Source organism: Desarmillaria tabescens (assembly GCF_030435595.1).
Source record: "Desarmillaria tabescens strain CCBAS 213 chromosome Unknown EV420scaffold_40, whole genome shotgun sequence".
Lineage (NCBI taxonomy): Eukaryota > Fungi > Basidiomycota > Agaricomycetes > Agaricales > Physalacriaceae > Desarmillaria > Desarmillaria tabescens.
In genome coordinates, this window is record NW_026848339.1 from 56,972 (window position 1) to 75,197 (window position 18,226).

The window sequence follows — 18,226 nt, forward strand, 5'->3', positions numbered from 1 at the left end:
GTCTCGACTAGCGGTGATCAAAATAACACTTGCAAGGAAGAGGTTACAGGTCGTGACGGGAACCGACGTGCCGCTCTACAATCCTAGTATGTATGTCGCTTTCAGGTGCCCGCGCAAGCCCTCTAACATGCCGGCGAATGAATTTTACCAAGCTGAGTCGATACAAGTAGTTCCCAAGGCTTTAAAAATCATACAAAATGTTGTACGCGGATGGAACTTGAATGTGCTTTTCGAGTCCAAACGCTAGAATGCCACAGATGAGATCAAAGACAGCTTTAAAATTAGGGTACTCTTTGCTGAACATAAAATCCACCAGCTGTTTCAGGGCGGGTGAACTTCGTATGGCGCGCGCTTTGGGTGAAACGGTCCTATTACTTGCACTGTAAGAGTTTCCCATGTGAGAATAGAATTCTACAATGTGATGGCGACCAGGTCCTAGAACTGCAAACAATTTCGAATCACGGAGTATTCGTGTGATTGTCTCGAGCACGCCTGTGCTTTCTTCATCCGACAATATTGCCATCTGCACAAGGATTTTCGCTGAGCAAAGAAATTCCTGGGACGTTTGTAGAGTCTCCGCATCACGGCGGGGGATGTCACCATTCAATATCAATGAGCGGCGTAGCGATGGTACGATTTCGGTGAGAGCTGATATGACTCTTAGGCGTTTTGAAAGCGACTCCTGGTCTGAGTATCGGGAGTAGGATGGACGCATGATAAGCAAATTATCGAGCATTTCTCGGATAGTAAAGCTCCTGGCGGCAATGGAAAAGCACGAGGACTGGACAGACATGGCGGACAAAGGGAGAGAAACATGAATCCCGTGGCATAAGATGAAAGTAAACATCTTTTGGCTGTCGGAGAGAGCGGCAAGTTTGAAGGCGGCTTCTGAGCCATACTCGGTACGATGCCATGGACCGGTGCCGGATCGGCCGTTCAGTCTTCCGGCGGACCTCCCCACAACAGGCTCAACAATGCTTGACATCTGGATCATCCATTATCAACTGGGCGGCAAGTTAGCCAAAAATGGCCGCACGACCTGTGAAGGATCTGCGGCTGATGTGTTTCTTTCTTCAAGTTCTTAAGTCCGAATCAAGAACTCAAACAAACGGGGATTGAGCGGACTTGAACATGACAGCTGAGTTTCTTGATGCTGGCATCATCTTCACTGATTTTCATGCAGCTTTCATCTTCTACATTGCTGTGAGTATTTTGGCTATTCAAAGTGTGTTCCTAGTCCTTTGCGAAGCCGACTTAATCTCAAACTGCTTCTAGGTGATATTTGGAAAGAATAGTGGACCACGTTTCAGACACAACGCTATGGATAACCTCGTGGTATGTTTGAAGTATATATACAGCTCGAGAAATTCAAGCTATCCCTTTCAGAAACTTTGCAAAGCAGGGTCCTTCGAAGCCATGTCATTTCTGGCCAAGCAAGCCCGCCAGGACCCCGTTTCACGCCGAAATCTTCTCCTAGTTCTGTACGAAAATCTCAAGTTCAAACCCGTTCAGGCCATAAAAGAAGGACAACTCCCTGCCGTTCCGTCCTCCGATCCCAAAGATCCACTCAATCTCAGTTGTAATTCGCTTCATGCGCTTGCGATAGGCGTAGATGTGAACGACCCGAAAACCTTTGACGATGTTGTCTATCCAGTTCTACCTGCCGCTTCCTTTTGGATATCCTTGTATTGCGAACGTATACTCATCCCATCTCGTGGCCATGAATTCGAACCAGACTTTCATCGAGTTTCGATGATGGTTCTCTTCGTGATAACGACACGTGGCGAATTTGTGCAGAGACTGTCTCTAGAGCCCAAGTTATTCACGGAATATGCACCATTTCTTTGACTCAACCCTTCATCCGGAAGACTATCCATGTCCATCTCCCCATACGATCACACAAAATATGTTGTGTCTATTTTAGCCCAGACGCTCTCAGGTTTGTATTCCCCTCGATCATCGATGCCACGGTCGTTTGTTGGCCTCCTTGAGAAGAATGGCGTTGCTATGGCAGACTTGTGTATTCGAGCTGTTGTTGGTACATTTTCTTCTCTCCAGCAAGCAAATGTATCACACGAGTGTCGGTCAATGACGACCATTACTCGTGCAATATGGCACCTTGCAGACGAGTCTTCGTCCATTCACATGGAACTTCTTAAGAGGAATTGTCTTCGCTGGATGTGCCAGATCTTACGGTCATTGACGAAGCACCGACAACTTACAGTTACAGAGCTGAACGTGGTTATTCAGGGAGTCACTTATGTGTCTCGGTACATTTGCTGGTCGTACAGCTCGGACATTCATACATTCTCGACGCTCTTGGATATGGCCTGCTTCCATCCTTGCTCAAGGCAACAGATTGTCTTTATCGTTATCGGCGTTTCACGCCAATCAAACCGCTTCAAGTTGCCAATTCTTTAGAGGTGATTATGTCGCAAATTCTTGAGAAGATTTCATCACGTTTTGTCTATGCTTCGATCTTAAAGAGAAGCAGCATGTTCATATACAAAGCGGAACGGGCTGGCAGGTTTCCAGGATTCCGAGTTAGCGATCGTGCAGTGGATATCAGTGTCCTTTGTAGAGCATGGGTAGATTTTGGATGTCTTTCATCGTACAGAATGGATATACTCACGAGTGATGAGTACAGACTCTGTGGTAACGCGCAGGTAATTCAATTCGTATTCTCTGAGATATTCTTTTATGCTCATTTTCTTTCTGCTAGTGCCCCAGAAGATCCGGAAAAGCCGCAACGACTGTATTAATGCGTTGTGCTGGGTGTCAGTTGGAGCTGTATTGTTCAAGTACATGCCAAAGAGATGACTGGAAGGCACAGCGCCGTAATCTTTGCAAGGATATAAAAAGGATTAGAAACGGTATGTTGTCTTTAGCCTAGAGGTGCCTTCAGCCAAGAGATGCATATCTCACCTTCCAATATTCCTCAGACGGCGGAGTGCTACCCATTTCCCGGAGCGACAAAAACACACTGAAAGTGTTCAATGCCGCGTTTGTTAAGCACTACAAAAATCTGTCCGCGGAGTGGGCAGATGCTAAGAAAGAATATATCGAGGAAAAGGGCGAGCCCGAGGATCCTGACTTGCCGTTCCTTTTGTGCCTAGACTATGACAGTTCAGACCACGAACCTCAGCTAGACATTGGCCTGCCAAGGTCATTCAAGGATGAAGAAAACTTTAATGATCTAGTATCTATGGCAGGGGCTGGCCTTGGTACACTGGTGTACTGGAGTATTCCCGATGGACAGGATACCATTAACAAGTTGGAATTGTTTGCATAGCGATTGTATAATAATACCGAAGTCGCCATCTAAATTCTCGCCTGAGCGACTGAATTCAAATAAAGATTTTCATGAGAGATACATGATGTTGCTATAAGAACAGGTAGCTCATAAACCTCATTATTGGTTGTCAATAGTCAGGATCGGCATTAGAATCATCACGCTCATCCTCCGATTCTACCACCTCGCTCTCAACCTCTTCATCCGCAAGCTGCCGCGAACGAACGGAGTTCTTCATCCGCCTCGAAGTTCGTCGACGAGGAGCAACAGAAGAAGTATGCTGCTCATTACCATCGTCAGGCCTTAATGGCAACTTCCCCTTGCCTGCTGATGCCGATTTATTTTTCGGTGTGCTCTTCGACTTTGACTGCCATTGAGGCAGTTTTTTCTGCATATCCTTCACAAACGTATGATCGTACCCAATACAATCCATTCGCAGGATGTTGATATGCTGTATTAAGAGTCAGTTACGGCAAACTTTGACGATAGAGTTATATACATTACCTCATCACCATTGCACAACGCCTCGATCACATCCTTAGCTGTGACGGCCAATGGTACTCGAGCTTTGATTTTTCCCCTCTCTTTTTGCTTATCCTCCTTCGTCATCCTCTTATCTCCTGGCTTCTCTACCGCCCTACCCGTCACAGCCTCAATCTCCATGCACACCCTTCTTTCGTCCAGCGGTTGGTCGTGCTTCCTCAGCGCAATCCGCGCTCGCATAGCAACATATACCCTCGCCTCCTTCCTTGTTATCAAGTACTCCCCCCATCGCTTCTTCGTCGCCTCTGTTTGCGCAGCGAGCTGCTCTGCCTTGATTTTACCTGAGATGACCATGGTATACTTCCCCGCATACTCCCAGCGGAGCTGTTTTTCCACTTGCCACTTGCAGAAAACGTGCCAAGGCTTGCCTCCAACAATCTCTGGTCTTGAAGTGAATAACAATCCTGGGGCACCAGGGGAGTCCACGACGAGGGGATTGAGATCCTTGGTAGGCCATATGCATTGAATATCGAAGGCTGTGAGCTTTTGCATGAATTGCATGGAGCTGCCTCCGTAAACGCTTGATACGAAAACGCGTGGGACGTAGAACCCAGTTGGCGGAGGCGGTTTAGTTGTATACTGTTTAGCATTCTTGAGATGTATAGATTCGATCTGTGCGAGGTAGTTGTCCTTTTTCATGCAGATGTCAGGGGGGACCTTTAAAAAGACACGTCAAACGTACATTCAATGGTCGGGGTACCGCTTTCTTCTTTCCTCTGGCGATCTCAGATAGGTGTGAGCGACTTGTTGACCCCGATCCCTGGTTAGTATGCCATCAGAACACATTATCAGATTCCGGTGAAGACGTGCGACTTGACGCTTCTCTGATCTGGATGCATCTTCAAAACCATCATCGACACTCAGCGAATCACTTGGATCGAACTCGTCCTACACCAAGTGGATTAGTAGGGGAGAGGCGATCAGCGTTGTGTGATTAACCTCACTCTTGAGGACCACTTCTTCTGGGCGATCTAGTTGGGTCCGCAGCTTCATTGCTCCTGGATAGACGTCATAATCTCTTTGGGGTTCCATCGCATCGGGTTCAGGTTCTATCGATTCCTGGAAAAAAAAATTAGTTACACTTAGTCAATGACGATTCAAACACCGACGAATTCCATGTTATTGGGGTCAAATTCATCCCATAAGCAATTATTCAGGAAGGATCTTCCTAAGACACGTGCATGACGTACGTCCAAAGGTTCATCGTCGTTCGGGGCATCAGAACGAGATTGGGATCCAGAGGATGTCGACGCAGAATGTGAAGTCTGTTGAACGTGATCATCTTTTTAGCTGATTGAAAGCCAAAATGTAGACACGCAACTTTACCTCAATCTGCGCAATTGGTTCTTGAGAGGATCCCTGATCCAGGCTTCTAAACAATCATACATCGAGTAAAGAGTAACCTACCACAATTGAGTGCGCGTTTCTTGTCCTCTTGGGCGGCCGCATATCCCTATCGTTCAGTGGTGGTGCGATTGGAAGATCAACGTCTGCTCGCCGTTTCTTAATATTTCTGGTGGACCGGGTAGAGGCAGGTGCAGGTGTTGACAGTACCTAATGGAGTGTGTAAGGAACTTTACGACCAGATGTCCGTAGATTAACCTCATCCTGCCGATGGAAGCTCAAGAATAGCAGACATAGACTAAAAAAGAGCGCTCACCGTTCCTTCCAACGGTTCTGTTTTGATAACAGCTTGTGTTGGGAACTTTGTCTCGTTCTGACTAGAATGAGTTTGGAAGCGGCAGAAGGCAGAACAAACATACGGATGTGCTGACTGGGACCATGTCATCGTCGTCATCATCTATTAGATTGATGACTTGTGGTACTTCCTTTCCCGTCGACTGGGATCTCAGAGAGGAGGAAGGCGCGGGCTTCTGTAATGAATTGAAAAAGGTAGAAATCACTGAAGCGAGAGATAAGGCTCACCGTCGTCAAGGTTAGAACCTTGTGCGGTGTTTCAACTTTGATTTGATTACTATAATTTGCATCCGTAAGGTCCTTTGTCCTCTGAGCTAGGGATGTGCACCGTATCCGTAATACGGTGGATACGTACGGCACATACGGATACGGGTCCGTACCGTCGCGAGTGTGAGACTGCAAGGTACGGTACGGTTCACGGTACGGTCAGTACCCGTAACAACCGTACGGAACAAGCCGTTACGGCCGTATACGGCAGCTGCAACTGATATCAAACCGAAGCCGCTTTTGATGGTCCATTCTCTCGCACTAATGTCGATAACGGTGCGTATGGTGTAGCTACTCTGGCATTCCATACTTCGATCCGTTGTTCATCCCATTTGCCTTGAAGGGCATCTTGGTCTTGTCTATACAGACTATTTGTACTCCCTTTTCGCTTTCTCATCTGAAAATTGCTTGCCACTGTAATCTGTCGAGTGTTTCAACTTAGTTCAACCTGGTACAAGGTATGCCAATTACATGCGTAGTCCCCCTCTCTCAATGACAATTTGCATTTGTCTCAGCAATGTGCAAGTTGCCGTCGTCAATCTGTTTTTTAGTATTTTATAAATGAAACATTACTGTATCACCTGGCACGATGCAATAAACTCTGGAGTATTAAATGTGCATACCTCACACATTCTTTGCTTAGGTTTCCATTGCTGTCCGCACTCACTGCCACTCTTACGATACAGATCACCAAAATGACTTTGCCCACGCAATTCATGAACACAAGATGTGTACGTCTCTTTGATTCCCTGAAAGACTTCGAAAGTGACTGTTTTTATAGTGGATCTTCTTTTGTCTACATGGAGACGATGATGATTATTAGTATTATGCTGCAGAGAACATGCAGGTCTTTTGAGTGTATTCTACGACCGTAATACGGCCGTTACGTCCGTATGTATACCCGTACGTACCGTGAACCTCGCTTTTCCTGCTCCTACGGTACGGATACGGTCCATCCGTATCCGTATCCATCCGTCAAGGGTACGGCCGTATCCGTAACGGTACGGTGCACATCCCTAGTCCTCTCCTGCAACCTCGCGACAAGTCTCTTCAAACCTCGGTTCTCGTATTCAACGGTTTCCTTCTGGCCCCATAGGTCGGTCGCCTCTTCATCCACCTTCAAGGCTCTCGCTTTCGCATCATCCAAGTCTTTTCTCAGCCTTTCGTTCTCTTTGCGCAAGGTGTCGTTGTCTCTTTCCACGTCGGCTTTTCTCCGCAGTTTTTTCAGGGTCTCCAGATGTTGGGTCCTGGACTTGTCCCTTTCGCGTTTGAGATCCTCAATTTGCGCTTCAGTGTCAAGAGGAATAATCAGATCTTCTTTTGAACGTGACATTTTGTAGGGGCTTTGGCTATAGCGGCAAGGAAAAGATCTTGATGGTAATGGTAAGGTACAAGGCAGATCGATAGCGACACGTGGCATTCGATTTTGTCTCCCACAACCACCGGTACCAACACCAACACCAACACCACCCACAATCAACCACAACTAACCAACCACGCCACCCCTGCCTGATGGACTTCGTCTCGTGCACTCTCTAGACTCTAAGCAACACAATTTTGGATACCACCGGGTAGTCACTCAATGCGAGGCAGCACAATCCACGACTGCAGACTTTAGCCTCGACGACGATTAGGACTCGTCTCTGTTTCGGAACGCAAAACCCATTTTATCCACCAGACCTAATAAAAGGATCAATGGAATGTTGTCTGTAAGAGTGTAAGTACTATGTGGGTACTGTCACCTTCATCATTGATCTCAAGGCAGCATTTCGTCCCCCTAGCCAAAAAAATAATGGTTAAAAAATTCAAGATCTACCGTCGAAGCTCAAGTTCAAGACCAGGAGCCCCCTTTCCTTTCTGTATCTGAAACGAGCATATCGTATCATTGTGCTTCGTATTGGTTATATCCTATGCTCGTAATACCGAGTTACTGTATGAGCCGACGCGTTTCCTATTCAGGACCTAACAAAGCCTTTGATCCTGTCTTGAAACCCGTCATGATTGTATTCGGATCTTTCATCTTTAACGTTCTCACTCTTTTTGTCCTTGCTAACGCTTTCGGGATATAGGAGCACCCGCTCTCATAAATAGCTGAGGGCACCAACTGCCCTGACTTGAGCGCCAGGCAGCGAAAGGCTCTCTATGGACTTCAAGCCGGCGAACTGACAGCTTATTGCTATAACACCGCCTCTGATGCATGCTTCTTCCACCTGTGAGCCACATTTTTACTGGTTTTACCTAGAACCTGATCCCCATCAGCTGACGATGACTCGGCTAAGCGACGGAGTGAGATACGCACCAGTCTCCCGGTGACCTGCTTGGCTAGGGGCGAGGCATATTCTCCTACAATGTCGAACAATCCCGTGGAGATACGCTCTCCAGCAAACCGTTGATTATGTCGGCGATCGCTGTAGGGAGACCATAGACGCCTTCATTGAAGACACGAAGCATGTACCGTCTTGAGGTCCTGACATCGACCCCATCGTACAGAAGTACATCCAGGGCCTTCAGGATTGGATTGCGGGGTACGCCTTTTTGTGGATTATCTGCTGCATCGTTCTCAGAGTCGTTCATTCAGATCACTTCATTGGAGCTTTATGACGATGCGGTACTTTGGTAATGCTGGAGCTGAGGTCAAGAACAGACGTTTTGTGCAGCTTCTCCCTCTTCAAGAATAGATGTTTTGATTTCGGGATTGTAGACTCATAAATATAAACTTTCACGTACGAGTTCTTCACTATGTAGTATCTACCTATCTCCTTTATTGGCCAATTGCTTTGATCAAATCAGCTGCTCTCTCTGCAAAAGCGTAGACTGCTGCTTGCGTATGTGCAGCAGGAATAAAAGGCTACATAATTAAAGGAATCAGCCAAACCAGCCGGCGAAGCTAAGGACTTCAGCGAAACGCTCACCAAGACAGACGCATCTACGACTCTCACCCCTGCCGTGCGCTTGAGCCTCAAGTCTGGGTCCACAACTCCCCAGTCCGCGCCGACCGGGGACATACTCGCAGTACCAACGGGATGATCAGTCGGTATGGCTATATCTCTGATGGTCTCCTCCAAGTCCGTGATATTGGTAGTGAGCTCAATGATATAGTCCTTCCATACCGGTGCCGCGACAAATCTCTGTGCAGCCCCTACAGCGTGTTGCAGTGCCTCTAAATCCTGAGGGTGCGAGAGATAGTTGGGGTTGATGAGCGGTGAATCGAGAGGATTGGTACCGCTGATGGTGATGTTTCCACCTGCCAACCGAACGTTAAGGCGAAGATGATTGACGAGAAAGGAAGACGTACGAGAAAGCGGGCACAACATAACGACAGCTATAGTAAGATAACTGCCGGTTTCCGGAACGGCCTCTCCGAAAATCCCACCCTGATAAAAAATTGCACGCGTTTAGTCACTTTTGTACCCGCTCATGACAACCTTAACTTACAGCAAAGATCAATTCATAATGCCCTGTCTGACTACCGGCGCATGGTTCAGTTTCTAAGACACCATCTAGACGAAGGAATCCAAGATGGTTTAACGCGATGTTGGAGATATACCCGGTCCGATTGGCTTGCCATTCAGCTAGAGCTTCCGCCTGGAACGACTCGTTCCTCCAATATACGTCCTCTATTGTGTTAGTATCATTGACAGTCCAGACGAGACTCAAACTCGGATGATCTGTCAAATTTTTCCCAACATCGGGTAGATGGACCGTTGGGGTGACGCCCAAAGCATTGAGTTCGCCGACATCCCCAATGCCTGAATTAAGCAGGATGTGAGGAGTTCCAACGGTGCCGGCTGAAAGGATTATTTCTTTGAGGTTAGATGGAGAAAGGGTGTGCATCGTTTCTGGGATGATAACTTTTTTTTAGCTGCCGACAGGCAATGGAACCGGTGCCTACCTCCTGCATCTTGCGTGAATTCGACAGCATCAAAAAGCAGACCGTTGTCCAAATCCAACCCGTTCTTCCGAAGGATCCGGGTGACATAAGAATTCACAAGCACATACAAATTCTCGCGCTCAATATACCCAGGCCCAAGATAAGACGTCTGGGAGCTACTCCTCGTCCCGCTCCCCACAGTCGTTTGCTCCCATCCTTTCATTTATAAGTTAAACCGGTCTACCACTTCAAGGTTGTACTCACCGATCCCCAAATGATAGCCTGAATTAGAGTCTAGATTGAATGGGAACTCATCCGGTAGTTCCTTAGTGGTCTGGATAACTCGGCTATCGATAGCGCGGGGATATCCTGGGAGCGTGACCGAGTTTACACCACCGAAATTGTGTACTGTTGGATCGAATTCTCCAGTGATATTGTGACGGTCCGCAGGCGCGACGAAACGCTCGTTCTAGACCATAGCAAGGTCATTTTCTTTCTGGGCTTGATGATAATGAACGAACCTTTCGAATATATTGCTGCATCTCGTCCCATCCCCACCCGGGATCACCGCTGATGTTGGCGTATCGATCATAGTCCTCCGATGAACCGCGGGTGTATGCCATAAAATCTGGACAACGTTGGAAATTAATGACGATATTGCAACACGACTTAGTCGAACTCACTGATTGCACTAGTGCCGCCCAAGCCCAAGCCCCTTGGGAATGGAAGGGCCCGTCCGTTTAGGCCAGGCTGGGACGTCGTGGTAAAGTTCCAGTCCAAAGCCGTGTCGGGCGTAGCTAGTGTGCAAAAGAATGGTACCTGCGTAACCAAGATATCCGCGGTTCTGGGTAGACTGTGAGATTGAATAAAAGAGATGATATGTACACATACGACTGTCCAGCCTCAAGGACTAGCACAGATATATCAGGCTGTTCGGTCAGACGATTGGCAAGGACATTTCCTGCAGTGCCGCCTCAAGGAGAGTATTAGTGATGAAGAAGCGAAAAGGCAGGTTTTATGTACCTCCAACGATGATATAGTCAAAGTCCAGAGTTGTAAGGTCTGCGACTTTCTCGTATATCGCGGCTGAGCATACAGCAGGTAAGAGAAGAAGAAAGGGAGAAAACATGATGCGGGGTGGGGGAGCACCTACCTCTATGTGCAGCTTATAAAGGAGTAGCTGGCCTCGAACATGATACTGAGAACGGCGGTAAGAACGGACATCAGGATGTCAAGTGCCAGGCAAAGAGAAACAGAATTATAGAGATGCTTGTCGCGACAGGTATCCCATACCGGAGTAGATGAAACCTGGATATCGGGTGGATATCTCATTGGAGGATGCCGAGGGATAATCTAGAAGACATGAGATCGCGATAGAGCTGTCGTAACGAAGTGACAACACCGGCGAGTGCGACGAGAGCTGGAAATGTGCTTTTTTTGCTACTTTGGGAAGAACGGTCTGCTTTCCCATCGCATATTGTGCCGTATAACGCACTGCAATCGGGCACTGTCATGTACCGAACATTGATCTATCAGAAGTTCGACAACAACATCGCCGAAACTTTAAGCATCTCAGCGTTTCAAGGACTTATGATCCTATCTTCGCTAAGTGCTAAGAGGATCCGACATAGAGACAAAAAATGGCCTGTGGAGTTGAACACTTAGTACCACAATACGTCGATAAAAAATTAAACCAACCAGAATACACACGGTTCGCTATTACATCCCGTCTGCTCTCCAATTAATGCGCGAGGATACGAAAATTTCCATGTATATCATGCATCAGTTCCAAGTTGGCTTGAGGCTTGATATGCCACCACTTTGTCGACTTCTGATACACCCAAGTGCTAGCAAACGGCGTGGTGTGTCCGCCGTCGAAGCACTACGTTCCTCGGTTCACGTCTCGGATCTCCACAGTCGGAAATGAGAGATGGAGCCCTGGAGGCTGACCGTGAAATTCCACAACGAGGCCATGGAAGGGACCTGCCGAGGTGTCTTGGTAGAATCGGTCACTCTCGTGGATCAGCTACTAAGTGGAGTAAGATCAAGTTCAAGATTGAAATTGGTGCGGAAACTCGCGAGACACGTGGCGGACGATTGGAAATTGTCACCTACTAACGCCCACAACGAAAAGCCGGCTATTGAACATTGAACCGTGTTTAGCTGTAACCAATGTGCCATTGTAATCTCAATTCGATCTGATGCCTGGACAACGTACGTTTATCAAAAAAGTTGTCCCCATCGCCCATTGGTATCAATGTGATGAACATGAAGCCTCTTCTTTCGCGCTTATTCTATGATCTTCAAGTCTTTCAATGAGTATTACCGCATCAAGGCCGTCATGCACCAGAAATAAATGAGCCTTCACGATGTGGAGCTGTCTGTTAAGTATCAAAAACTTGGAGCATCAAATTTCTCGTGCCCAATCAGAATACTGGTCTACTCAATGATAGATGCCGGCATTGCCGGTATTGTCGGCGGGAGCATACTGGTGAACTGACACGCGATTGATGTACAGCCAGAGGCAGTGGAAGCCAGGTCACCTTTGATTGCCTCGGAAAATGAACTCGCATGATATATTTGGCATACTACGCAGCATGTGTCTCAGGGAATTTTCCCCTTTTTATCAAATCCGCCGCCCTCTCCGCAACCGCATACACCGGAGCTTGCGTATGTGCTGCCGGTACGTAGGGCTAGAATTCTCAGATTAAAAATCCCAAACCATCACGAATAAAACGAAAAAAAACAACACACCAGAACCGATGCATCTACAATTCTCACACCCTTGGCCCGTTTGAGCTTCAAATCGGGATCGACAACTCCCCAATGTGCATGAAGCGGGGACATACTCGCGGTACCGACCGAATGACCGGCAGGCCTTGCTTGAGTTCGAATACTTCCCTCTAGATCGCCGATATCCACAGAGAGCTCGAGGATATAGTCTGCCCAGACAGGCGCGGCGGCAAACCTCTGTGCACCTCCAATAGCATGTTTCATCTGCATTAGATCCTGCGCGTGCGTGAGGACGTTGGGGTTTATGACTGGTGGGGAGAGGGGATTGGTACTGTTGACGGTGACATTCCCACCTATGCTAGGTCAACGAAACCTCAGAAGAGAACGTTTTGGTTGCGTACGAGAAAGCGGACACAAGATGTTAACCAGTGCCGTGAAATAGCTGCCGCCTGCTGGAACGGGTAAGGTGTCCATCCCGCCCTGATGATATCTGTTAGTAAATATTATTGCAATTGCTTGAGTCGAACCTACACTGAATACCAATTCGTAATGACCTGTCTGATTTCCAGCACAGGATTCTTCCTCCATCAGAACATCTTTTAGGCGGAAGAATCCTAATTGGTTCGAGGGAGGGTTAGCCAGGAACCCGCTTCGATCTGACTGCCATTTCGCCAAAACCTCCTCCTGGAAGGTCTCGTTTCTCCAATATACACTCTCTACCATCTGCGTATCGTTCACAGCCCAGGAAAGCCTCATGCTCACTTGATCTGTCATGTTCTTCCCAACATCGGGAAGATGCAGCATCGGAGTGATGCCCAACGCAGACAGCTCATCAGCGGAACCAACACCCGAATTGAGGAGGATATGAGGAGTCCCTATAACTCCGGCAGACAGAATGATTTCTTCGCGGGCGGAAAGGGTATACGTCGTTTCTGTAACCTATGATCAGCGTGGGCCAGAGCCAAAAATGGCGGAACAAGCTTACTTCCAGCATCCTGCGTGAACTCGACGCTATTAAAATACGGCTCCGATTCGTCGTCCACAGTTGAATCGGTTGCTACCAGAATGCGAGTGACATGCGAATTTACGAGGACGTATAAATTCACCCGGTTGATGTACTCAGAGCCAAGGTATGACGTTTCCGAGCTACTTCTCGTCCCGTTTCCGATGGTTTTTTGGTGCCATCCTTCCGACAATCATCATGGTCAGTCTAGGACGACCTCTTCAGACTCAACACTCACCAACACCCAAATGATACCCAGAATTGTAATCGAGATTGAACGGAAACTCGTCAGAGAGCTCCTTGGTCGCTTGAATGACTCGTCCGTCGACGTCACTCGGGTATTCAGCGAGCGACACAGAGTTGATTCCCTCAAAATTGTGCACTGCGGGATTATACTGACCAGTGATATTGTGGTGATCGGCAGGAGCAACAAACCGCTCATTCTGCACAAAAAAAGTCAGACATTCTGTTGCAAACACTTAATTTTGTACTCAACCTTTTGAAAATACGGCTGCATCTGATCCCATCTCCATCCCTCGTCCCCACTGAGTCTCGCATAGCGACCATAGTCCTCCGACGATCCGCGCGTGTATGTCATGATATCTATCAAAAGTCATTTGCTATGAACACATGCCAGCGAGAAAGGACTCACTAGTAGCACTACATCCACCCAATCCGAACCCCCTTAGGTAGGGAAAGACCCGGCCGTTCAAGCCGAGCTGCGGGATTGTAGTAAAGTTCCAGTCCAATGGCCATTCCGGAGCAGTACAGAAGAAGGGTACTAGCGAGGTCAGGACATCTGCGGTCCTAGATCACAGTTGGAAGAGATAGCATGAAGGGAAATGAATCACATACGATCTTCCAGCTTCAAGAACGAGGATTGATAGATCAGGCTGTTCAGTCAAACGGTTGGCAAGGACATTTCCTGCCGTTCCTCCTTATAGAAGACGTCAGCGAAGATAGCGAAGCAAGACCGAGGATATATGTACCTCCTACGATGATATAGTCGAAGTCCTGAGTAGGAAGGTCTGCTGCTCTTTCATATATTGCAGCTAAGCATAGAGGCAGGATCAACAGAAGGAGTGAGATCATGATGAAGGGGATGGAGAAGTAGCCGCATGACTCCAAGCTTTCTGAGAGTCAATAAATAATCTGCCTTGCGGACTCCGGAGGCGACTGTGTCTCTAAAAGATAGAATGGAGGAGACGGGACGAATATTAATGTCTCCAGTGGATATTGTGCGGATTCTCCGCCACCGCAGTGGCATCCACATTCCCGCGATTGGTCTACAGCACAAAGGAGAAAAAGGTCGATTTGTGTATCGCCGAACAGAGGGAGGAAAGTAGTGCACAAGTGGCGCCAGTTTGTATTAGGAGCGGCCAGATGTAAGAGTGATTTATATGAAAATGAATTCTGCCTTACAGGTTGTCGTAAGGCTGGCGCATCGAGAATAGACATTGAATAGGCAGAGCCTCTGTGACGTACGTTGTTGCCAAGCCACTATCCTGCAGACAAACCGGGATTTTTGTGTGGATAGCGCATCGATGAGATGAGGCAATGACAGACCGGTAACTTGGAGGCATAGCAGTATATAGACAGTGCGATTGTGATATTGATGGGAAAAAATGAAATGATTAGCGGCGAGGCGAGCGGTGGAAATTTATACGGCGGTTCTCTACGAGAGAGAAGTTGTTAAAAGTCTCCTTGGGCTGGATATTCAGCAGCAAGATGGGCTTGTATCCTGTGATAGGTGTGGTGCTAAGCGGGAGCCCAATCTGGCAAGGCTTCGCTCCACCTCTAGCTCTAACAATGTCTGTTTTGGGTCAAAATTGACTTAGGTATGCTGCAATCGCGGTAGAAGAATCTTTTTGCTGCGACGGGTTTGTGGCGTCGTACTGGTGACACCAACATCTCTCCAAAGGCGTATTAGCAAGCACGGAGGGTGGGCGGTATATGGTCAGCAATGGTCGTCCTCATTATAGATCGTATCTCGAGGATGATATTTGTTTCCTGAGTCATCGATGAATAGCTCCATAAGAATGAATAAGGACCGCATTCAACTTTCCTGATATATGACTCGCGTTTCATGAGTGCCTATCACACATCCTTGCAGAGCAATTCCGTGCATTGCACACAGGTTATTTGTGAAAAGTAAGCCATCTCACTAGAAACCACTGAACCTTTGAACAGGCAAGCCCTCAAGCTCAATGCGACGATACTTGCGACGAAATTTTGATCGATGATGTCGATGATGGGAGAAGCTAGGATGGCCGGATATAGCCGATCTCGGCCGTTTTTACAGATTGTCAATAAAAGGCCAACCACGACCTTTACTCTATACATCTGTGTTTGCATCAGGTATGGATTATCTTGCTTATTTATCGCCCAGAGGGGGGAAATGGTGGTGGTGGTGTTACCGGCGCCAGGTCCCAATAAGGAACGGGCATCGGGAGAGAATAGATCTCGCTGTTTCTTTTGATCAAATGCAATCCTGCTTCCAAGGGAAATTGCTTCGCTTGACTGACCTTTTTTCATTCACGTTGGTATTGACGAAATCAGACTGATATTTGAGGATATAGACCGGTCATCCTCTTGTTCTTGTTCTTGTTCTCAACTTTTCAATTCGCGAAGGTAGCACACGTGGCGTCCGAAACTGGCACCCACAAACTCCCACATCCGAACACGCATCACCCAACTCTATTAGCACAAAGATATCGCAAATCCAGGTTCCTAACCCAGATACAATTCACCCTGCATCTAGGAATGATCCAATGAGTAGAACTGCTCATGGATGACCAGTGTTCACTCAACTAACTAAACAGATTTCTCTCCTATGGTCAAATCTTCCAATCGAGTATGTCCAGCCGGTATATATGACTAAAATCACAAGTCACCGAAAACAGGGGCTTTGCTGAGCGTCCTAAGACATTAATCCTTTCCCACGGCAATGCCCTTGTTTCTGCCCTTGACCTCGTCACTGTGTCGTTTGCGCTCGTTGCTTGTAATTGTCAGGATGTCTTCTACCATCAATACTCCAGCACCTAACGAATATACCCCTGTTGATACCGATGGCAAAGTCGGTGTTGACTTGACTTTCGTTGAAGAGCCACTTGGTATACCTGCTCAGGAAGGTTTTGGCTGGCCTCAGCTCGAGTTTGATGAAGCCATCGGCCCAGAAAACCGTTATGTTATATCCAGAAAGCTTGGCTGGGGCATGTCTTCGAGCACATGGCTCGCTCGTGATACAGTGTATGTGCTGCTCTTTCATTCTTGATGACGCTAACATATCTCTATAGGGATAACTCCTATGTTGCCCTTAAGATCCTTAGTGGTTATTATACAGACCTCGTCGAACGGGGTCGCGTTTGGGAACTCGAAGCTCTCGAGAAGGTATCATCGCCCCCGCCGAGTCCACATTGCCTTCAGCTTATGTCGCACTTCACCTTCCCTGGCAAAGGCAGCGCAGGACAGCACCTCTGCCTAGTCACCAAGGTTCTCGGTGGAGACGTAAAATCGCTGTTCATAAAGCACGGACACTTTCCTTTTCCTCTCGCTAAACGCATCATCCTACATTTGCTTCATGGAATCGCCCACGCACACAGTCGCGGTGTCGTCCACACTGATCTGAAGCACGACAACGTTTTTTTCGATATTCCGATGTCCACCAGCGACTTCGACGAACTACTTACGTCCGACCCGCCCCGTCGACATGATCCCGAACTCTCTTACGAAGGGTTAGTAACGGTCGCGGTGTCTCAGCCGCTTCCGATCCCCACTCTGCAGGAGGCCATGCAGCGAACTTTCTTAGTGGCCGACTTTGGCAGTGGTAGTTTCAAACGTGTCGTGTATGCTACTTCACTGCTCACCTATTATTACAGCGCAGCCCGTCGATGTCCATGACCAAGAAGAAATTTCTCCTATAGCGCTTCGTGCTCCGGAAATAATCATCGGAGGCCCGTGGAACGAAAAGGTGGATATATGGTCGTTCGGATGCTTGGTGCGTGCTCTTCTCTCCCATTCATCATCTACTTCCTTTGACGAACACATATCCAAGGTCTTTGAACTCATCACCGGCCATGCCCTCTTCAAATATGATTTGCTCCCTAAATTCGACTTTGACGGGTTTACCTACATCCTCTATCAGATGATATGCTTCACAGGCGAAGACTTTGGAGCGCAACAGCTCACCGTCAGTCCATTGGCTGACAAATATTTCGATTCAACTTGTACGTGTGCATTCCCAACGTCGTCCCTCGTGTTCATTCAGTATATCCAGGTAATCTCAGAGCCAACCATCCACTCGTTGATTATCCTTTCGAGATATCCATCAGGAGGCGCAAAGTTATAGAAGAAGCGGATGTTCTTTCCACCGCTGCTTTCATGCGCAGATGTTTACGTCTAGATCCTGCACAGCGAGCCAGCGCCGCCGAGTTGCTTTCCGATCCGTGGCTCAATGGGGTTGAGTAGAGGTGAAACAACCGCAGATGAGTCAAGCTATGGCCGCAAGTGACCATGACCGGTGTATGTAGGAGCAATGACAGAAGCAAGCTAGTGACTTGACTTGGCACGAATCCGGCTGATTAGTCTTCGCAGTTTAACGAGACACGCAACCTTGATTACGATATGTCAGTGTCCGTTTCAAGGCTGTATTATCTAGTTTACGCTCTGTTTCCTATTTGAAGACCGGAAGACTCGGGAAGGAAATGAATGTTTATCGATTCTGTTTTGTTGGTTCAATTTAAAAGAGAGCTGTTGACTTGACTGGCTTATGTATTACCACGAAGGTATCAACAAAATAGGCTTGTCGGTTTCTAGAGCA

General features: G+C 47.6%; 7 protein-coding genes across 7 annotated transcripts; 2 read left to right on the forward strand and 5 right to left on the reverse strand.

Moving 5' to 3' along the window:
• Positions 1–181: 181 nt before the first annotated feature.
• On the reverse strand, positions 182–793 carry EV420DRAFT_1647172 (uncharacterized protein; the record flags this gene model as incomplete). The annotated part of the gene is made up of 1 exon (XM_060478010.1): positions 182–793. One exon carries the CDS (start codon positions 791–793, stop codon positions 182–184), a length of 612 nt encoding a protein of 203 aa, XP_060326606.1.
• Positions 794–1,416: 623 nt separating this feature from the next.
• Positions 1,417–3,506, forward strand: EV420DRAFT_1711055 (uncharacterized protein; the record flags this gene model as incomplete). Its single annotated transcript, XM_060479622.1, has 5 exons — positions 1,417–1,696; positions 1,925–1,939; positions 2,251–2,666; positions 2,723–2,873; positions 2,943–3,506. 5 exons carry the CDS (start codon positions 1,417–1,419, stop codon positions 3,290–3,292), a joined length of 1,212 nt encoding a protein of 403 aa, XP_060326607.1. The 3' UTR covers positions 3,293–3,506.
• On the reverse strand, positions 3,299–5,412 carry EV420DRAFT_1566016 (uncharacterized protein). The gene is made up of 6 exons (XM_060474048.1): positions 5,243–5,412; positions 4,775–4,894; positions 4,646–4,723; positions 4,518–4,595; positions 3,797–4,465; positions 3,299–3,743 (listed from the first exon to the last, which is right to left on the reverse strand). Exons 1-6 carry the CDS (start codon positions 5,282–5,284, stop codon positions 3,423–3,425), a joined length of 1,308 nt encoding a protein of 435 aa, XP_060326608.1. The 5' UTR covers positions 5,285–5,412; the 3' UTR covers positions 3,299–3,422.
• A 1,248-nt stretch (positions 5,413–6,660) lies between these two features.
• On the reverse strand, positions 6,661–7,241 carry EV420DRAFT_1566039 (uncharacterized protein). The gene has a single exon (XM_060474049.1). It carries the CDS (start codon positions 7,218–7,220, stop codon positions 6,735–6,737), a length of 486 nt encoding a protein of 161 aa, XP_060326609.1. The 5' UTR covers positions 7,221–7,241; the 3' UTR covers positions 6,661–6,734.
• Positions 7,242–8,561: 1,320 nt separating this feature from the next.
• Positions 8,562–10,800, reverse strand: EV420DRAFT_1750805 (aryl-alcohol oxidase; the record flags this gene model as incomplete). The annotated part of the gene is made up of 10 exons (XM_060480343.1): positions 8,562–8,648; positions 8,713–9,044; positions 9,096–9,174; positions 9,236–9,588; positions 9,693–9,887; positions 9,936–10,140; positions 10,193–10,299; positions 10,355–10,524; positions 10,563–10,632; positions 10,695–10,800. 10 exons carry the CDS (start codon positions 10,798–10,800, stop codon positions 8,562–8,564), a joined length of 1,704 nt encoding a protein of 567 aa, XP_060326610.1.
• A 1,459-nt stretch (positions 10,801–12,259) lies between these two features.
• On the reverse strand, positions 12,260–14,499 carry EV420DRAFT_1483316 (alcohol oxidase; the record flags this gene model as incomplete). Its single annotated transcript, XM_060469965.1, has 10 exons — positions 12,260–12,364; positions 12,426–12,757; positions 12,806–12,884; positions 12,936–13,336; positions 13,390–13,590; positions 13,646–13,850; positions 13,904–14,010; positions 14,060–14,214; positions 14,263–14,344; positions 14,397–14,499. 10 exons carry the CDS (start codon positions 14,497–14,499, stop codon positions 12,260–12,262), a joined length of 1,770 nt encoding a protein of 589 aa, XP_060326611.1.
• Positions 14,500–16,680: 2,181 nt separating this feature from the next.
• On the forward strand, positions 16,681–17,874 carry EV420DRAFT_1275575 (kinase-like protein; the record flags this gene model as incomplete). The annotated part of the gene is made up of 4 exons (XM_060467909.1): positions 16,681–17,233; positions 17,286–17,404; positions 17,462–17,633; positions 17,684–17,874. 4 exons carry the CDS (start codon positions 16,681–16,683, stop codon positions 17,872–17,874), a joined length of 1,035 nt encoding a protein of 344 aa, XP_060326612.1.
• Positions 17,875–18,226: the final 352 nt, after the last annotated feature.

What these genes read in the sequence shown, in the direction of transcription:
- EV420DRAFT_1566039 (XM_060474049.1), bottom strand. Translation starts at nt 7,220, where the DNA reads ATGCCACGTGTCGCTATCGATCTGCCTTGTACCTTACCATTACCATCA.
- EV420DRAFT_1566016 (XM_060474048.1), bottom strand. Translation starts at nt 5,284, where the DNA reads ATGCGGCCGCCCAAGAGGACAAGAAACGCGCACTCAATTGTG. An exon ending in AAGTGGTCCTCAAGAGTGAG is followed by an intron (nt 4,724 to 4,774) that starts GTTAATCACACA and finishes CACTTGGTGTAG; the next exon opens with GACGAGTTCGATCCAAGTGA. An exon ending in CGTTGTGCAATGGTGATGAG is followed by an intron (nt 3,744 to 3,796) that starts GTAATGTATATA and finishes CTCTTAATACAG; the next exon opens with CATATCAACATCCTGCGAAT.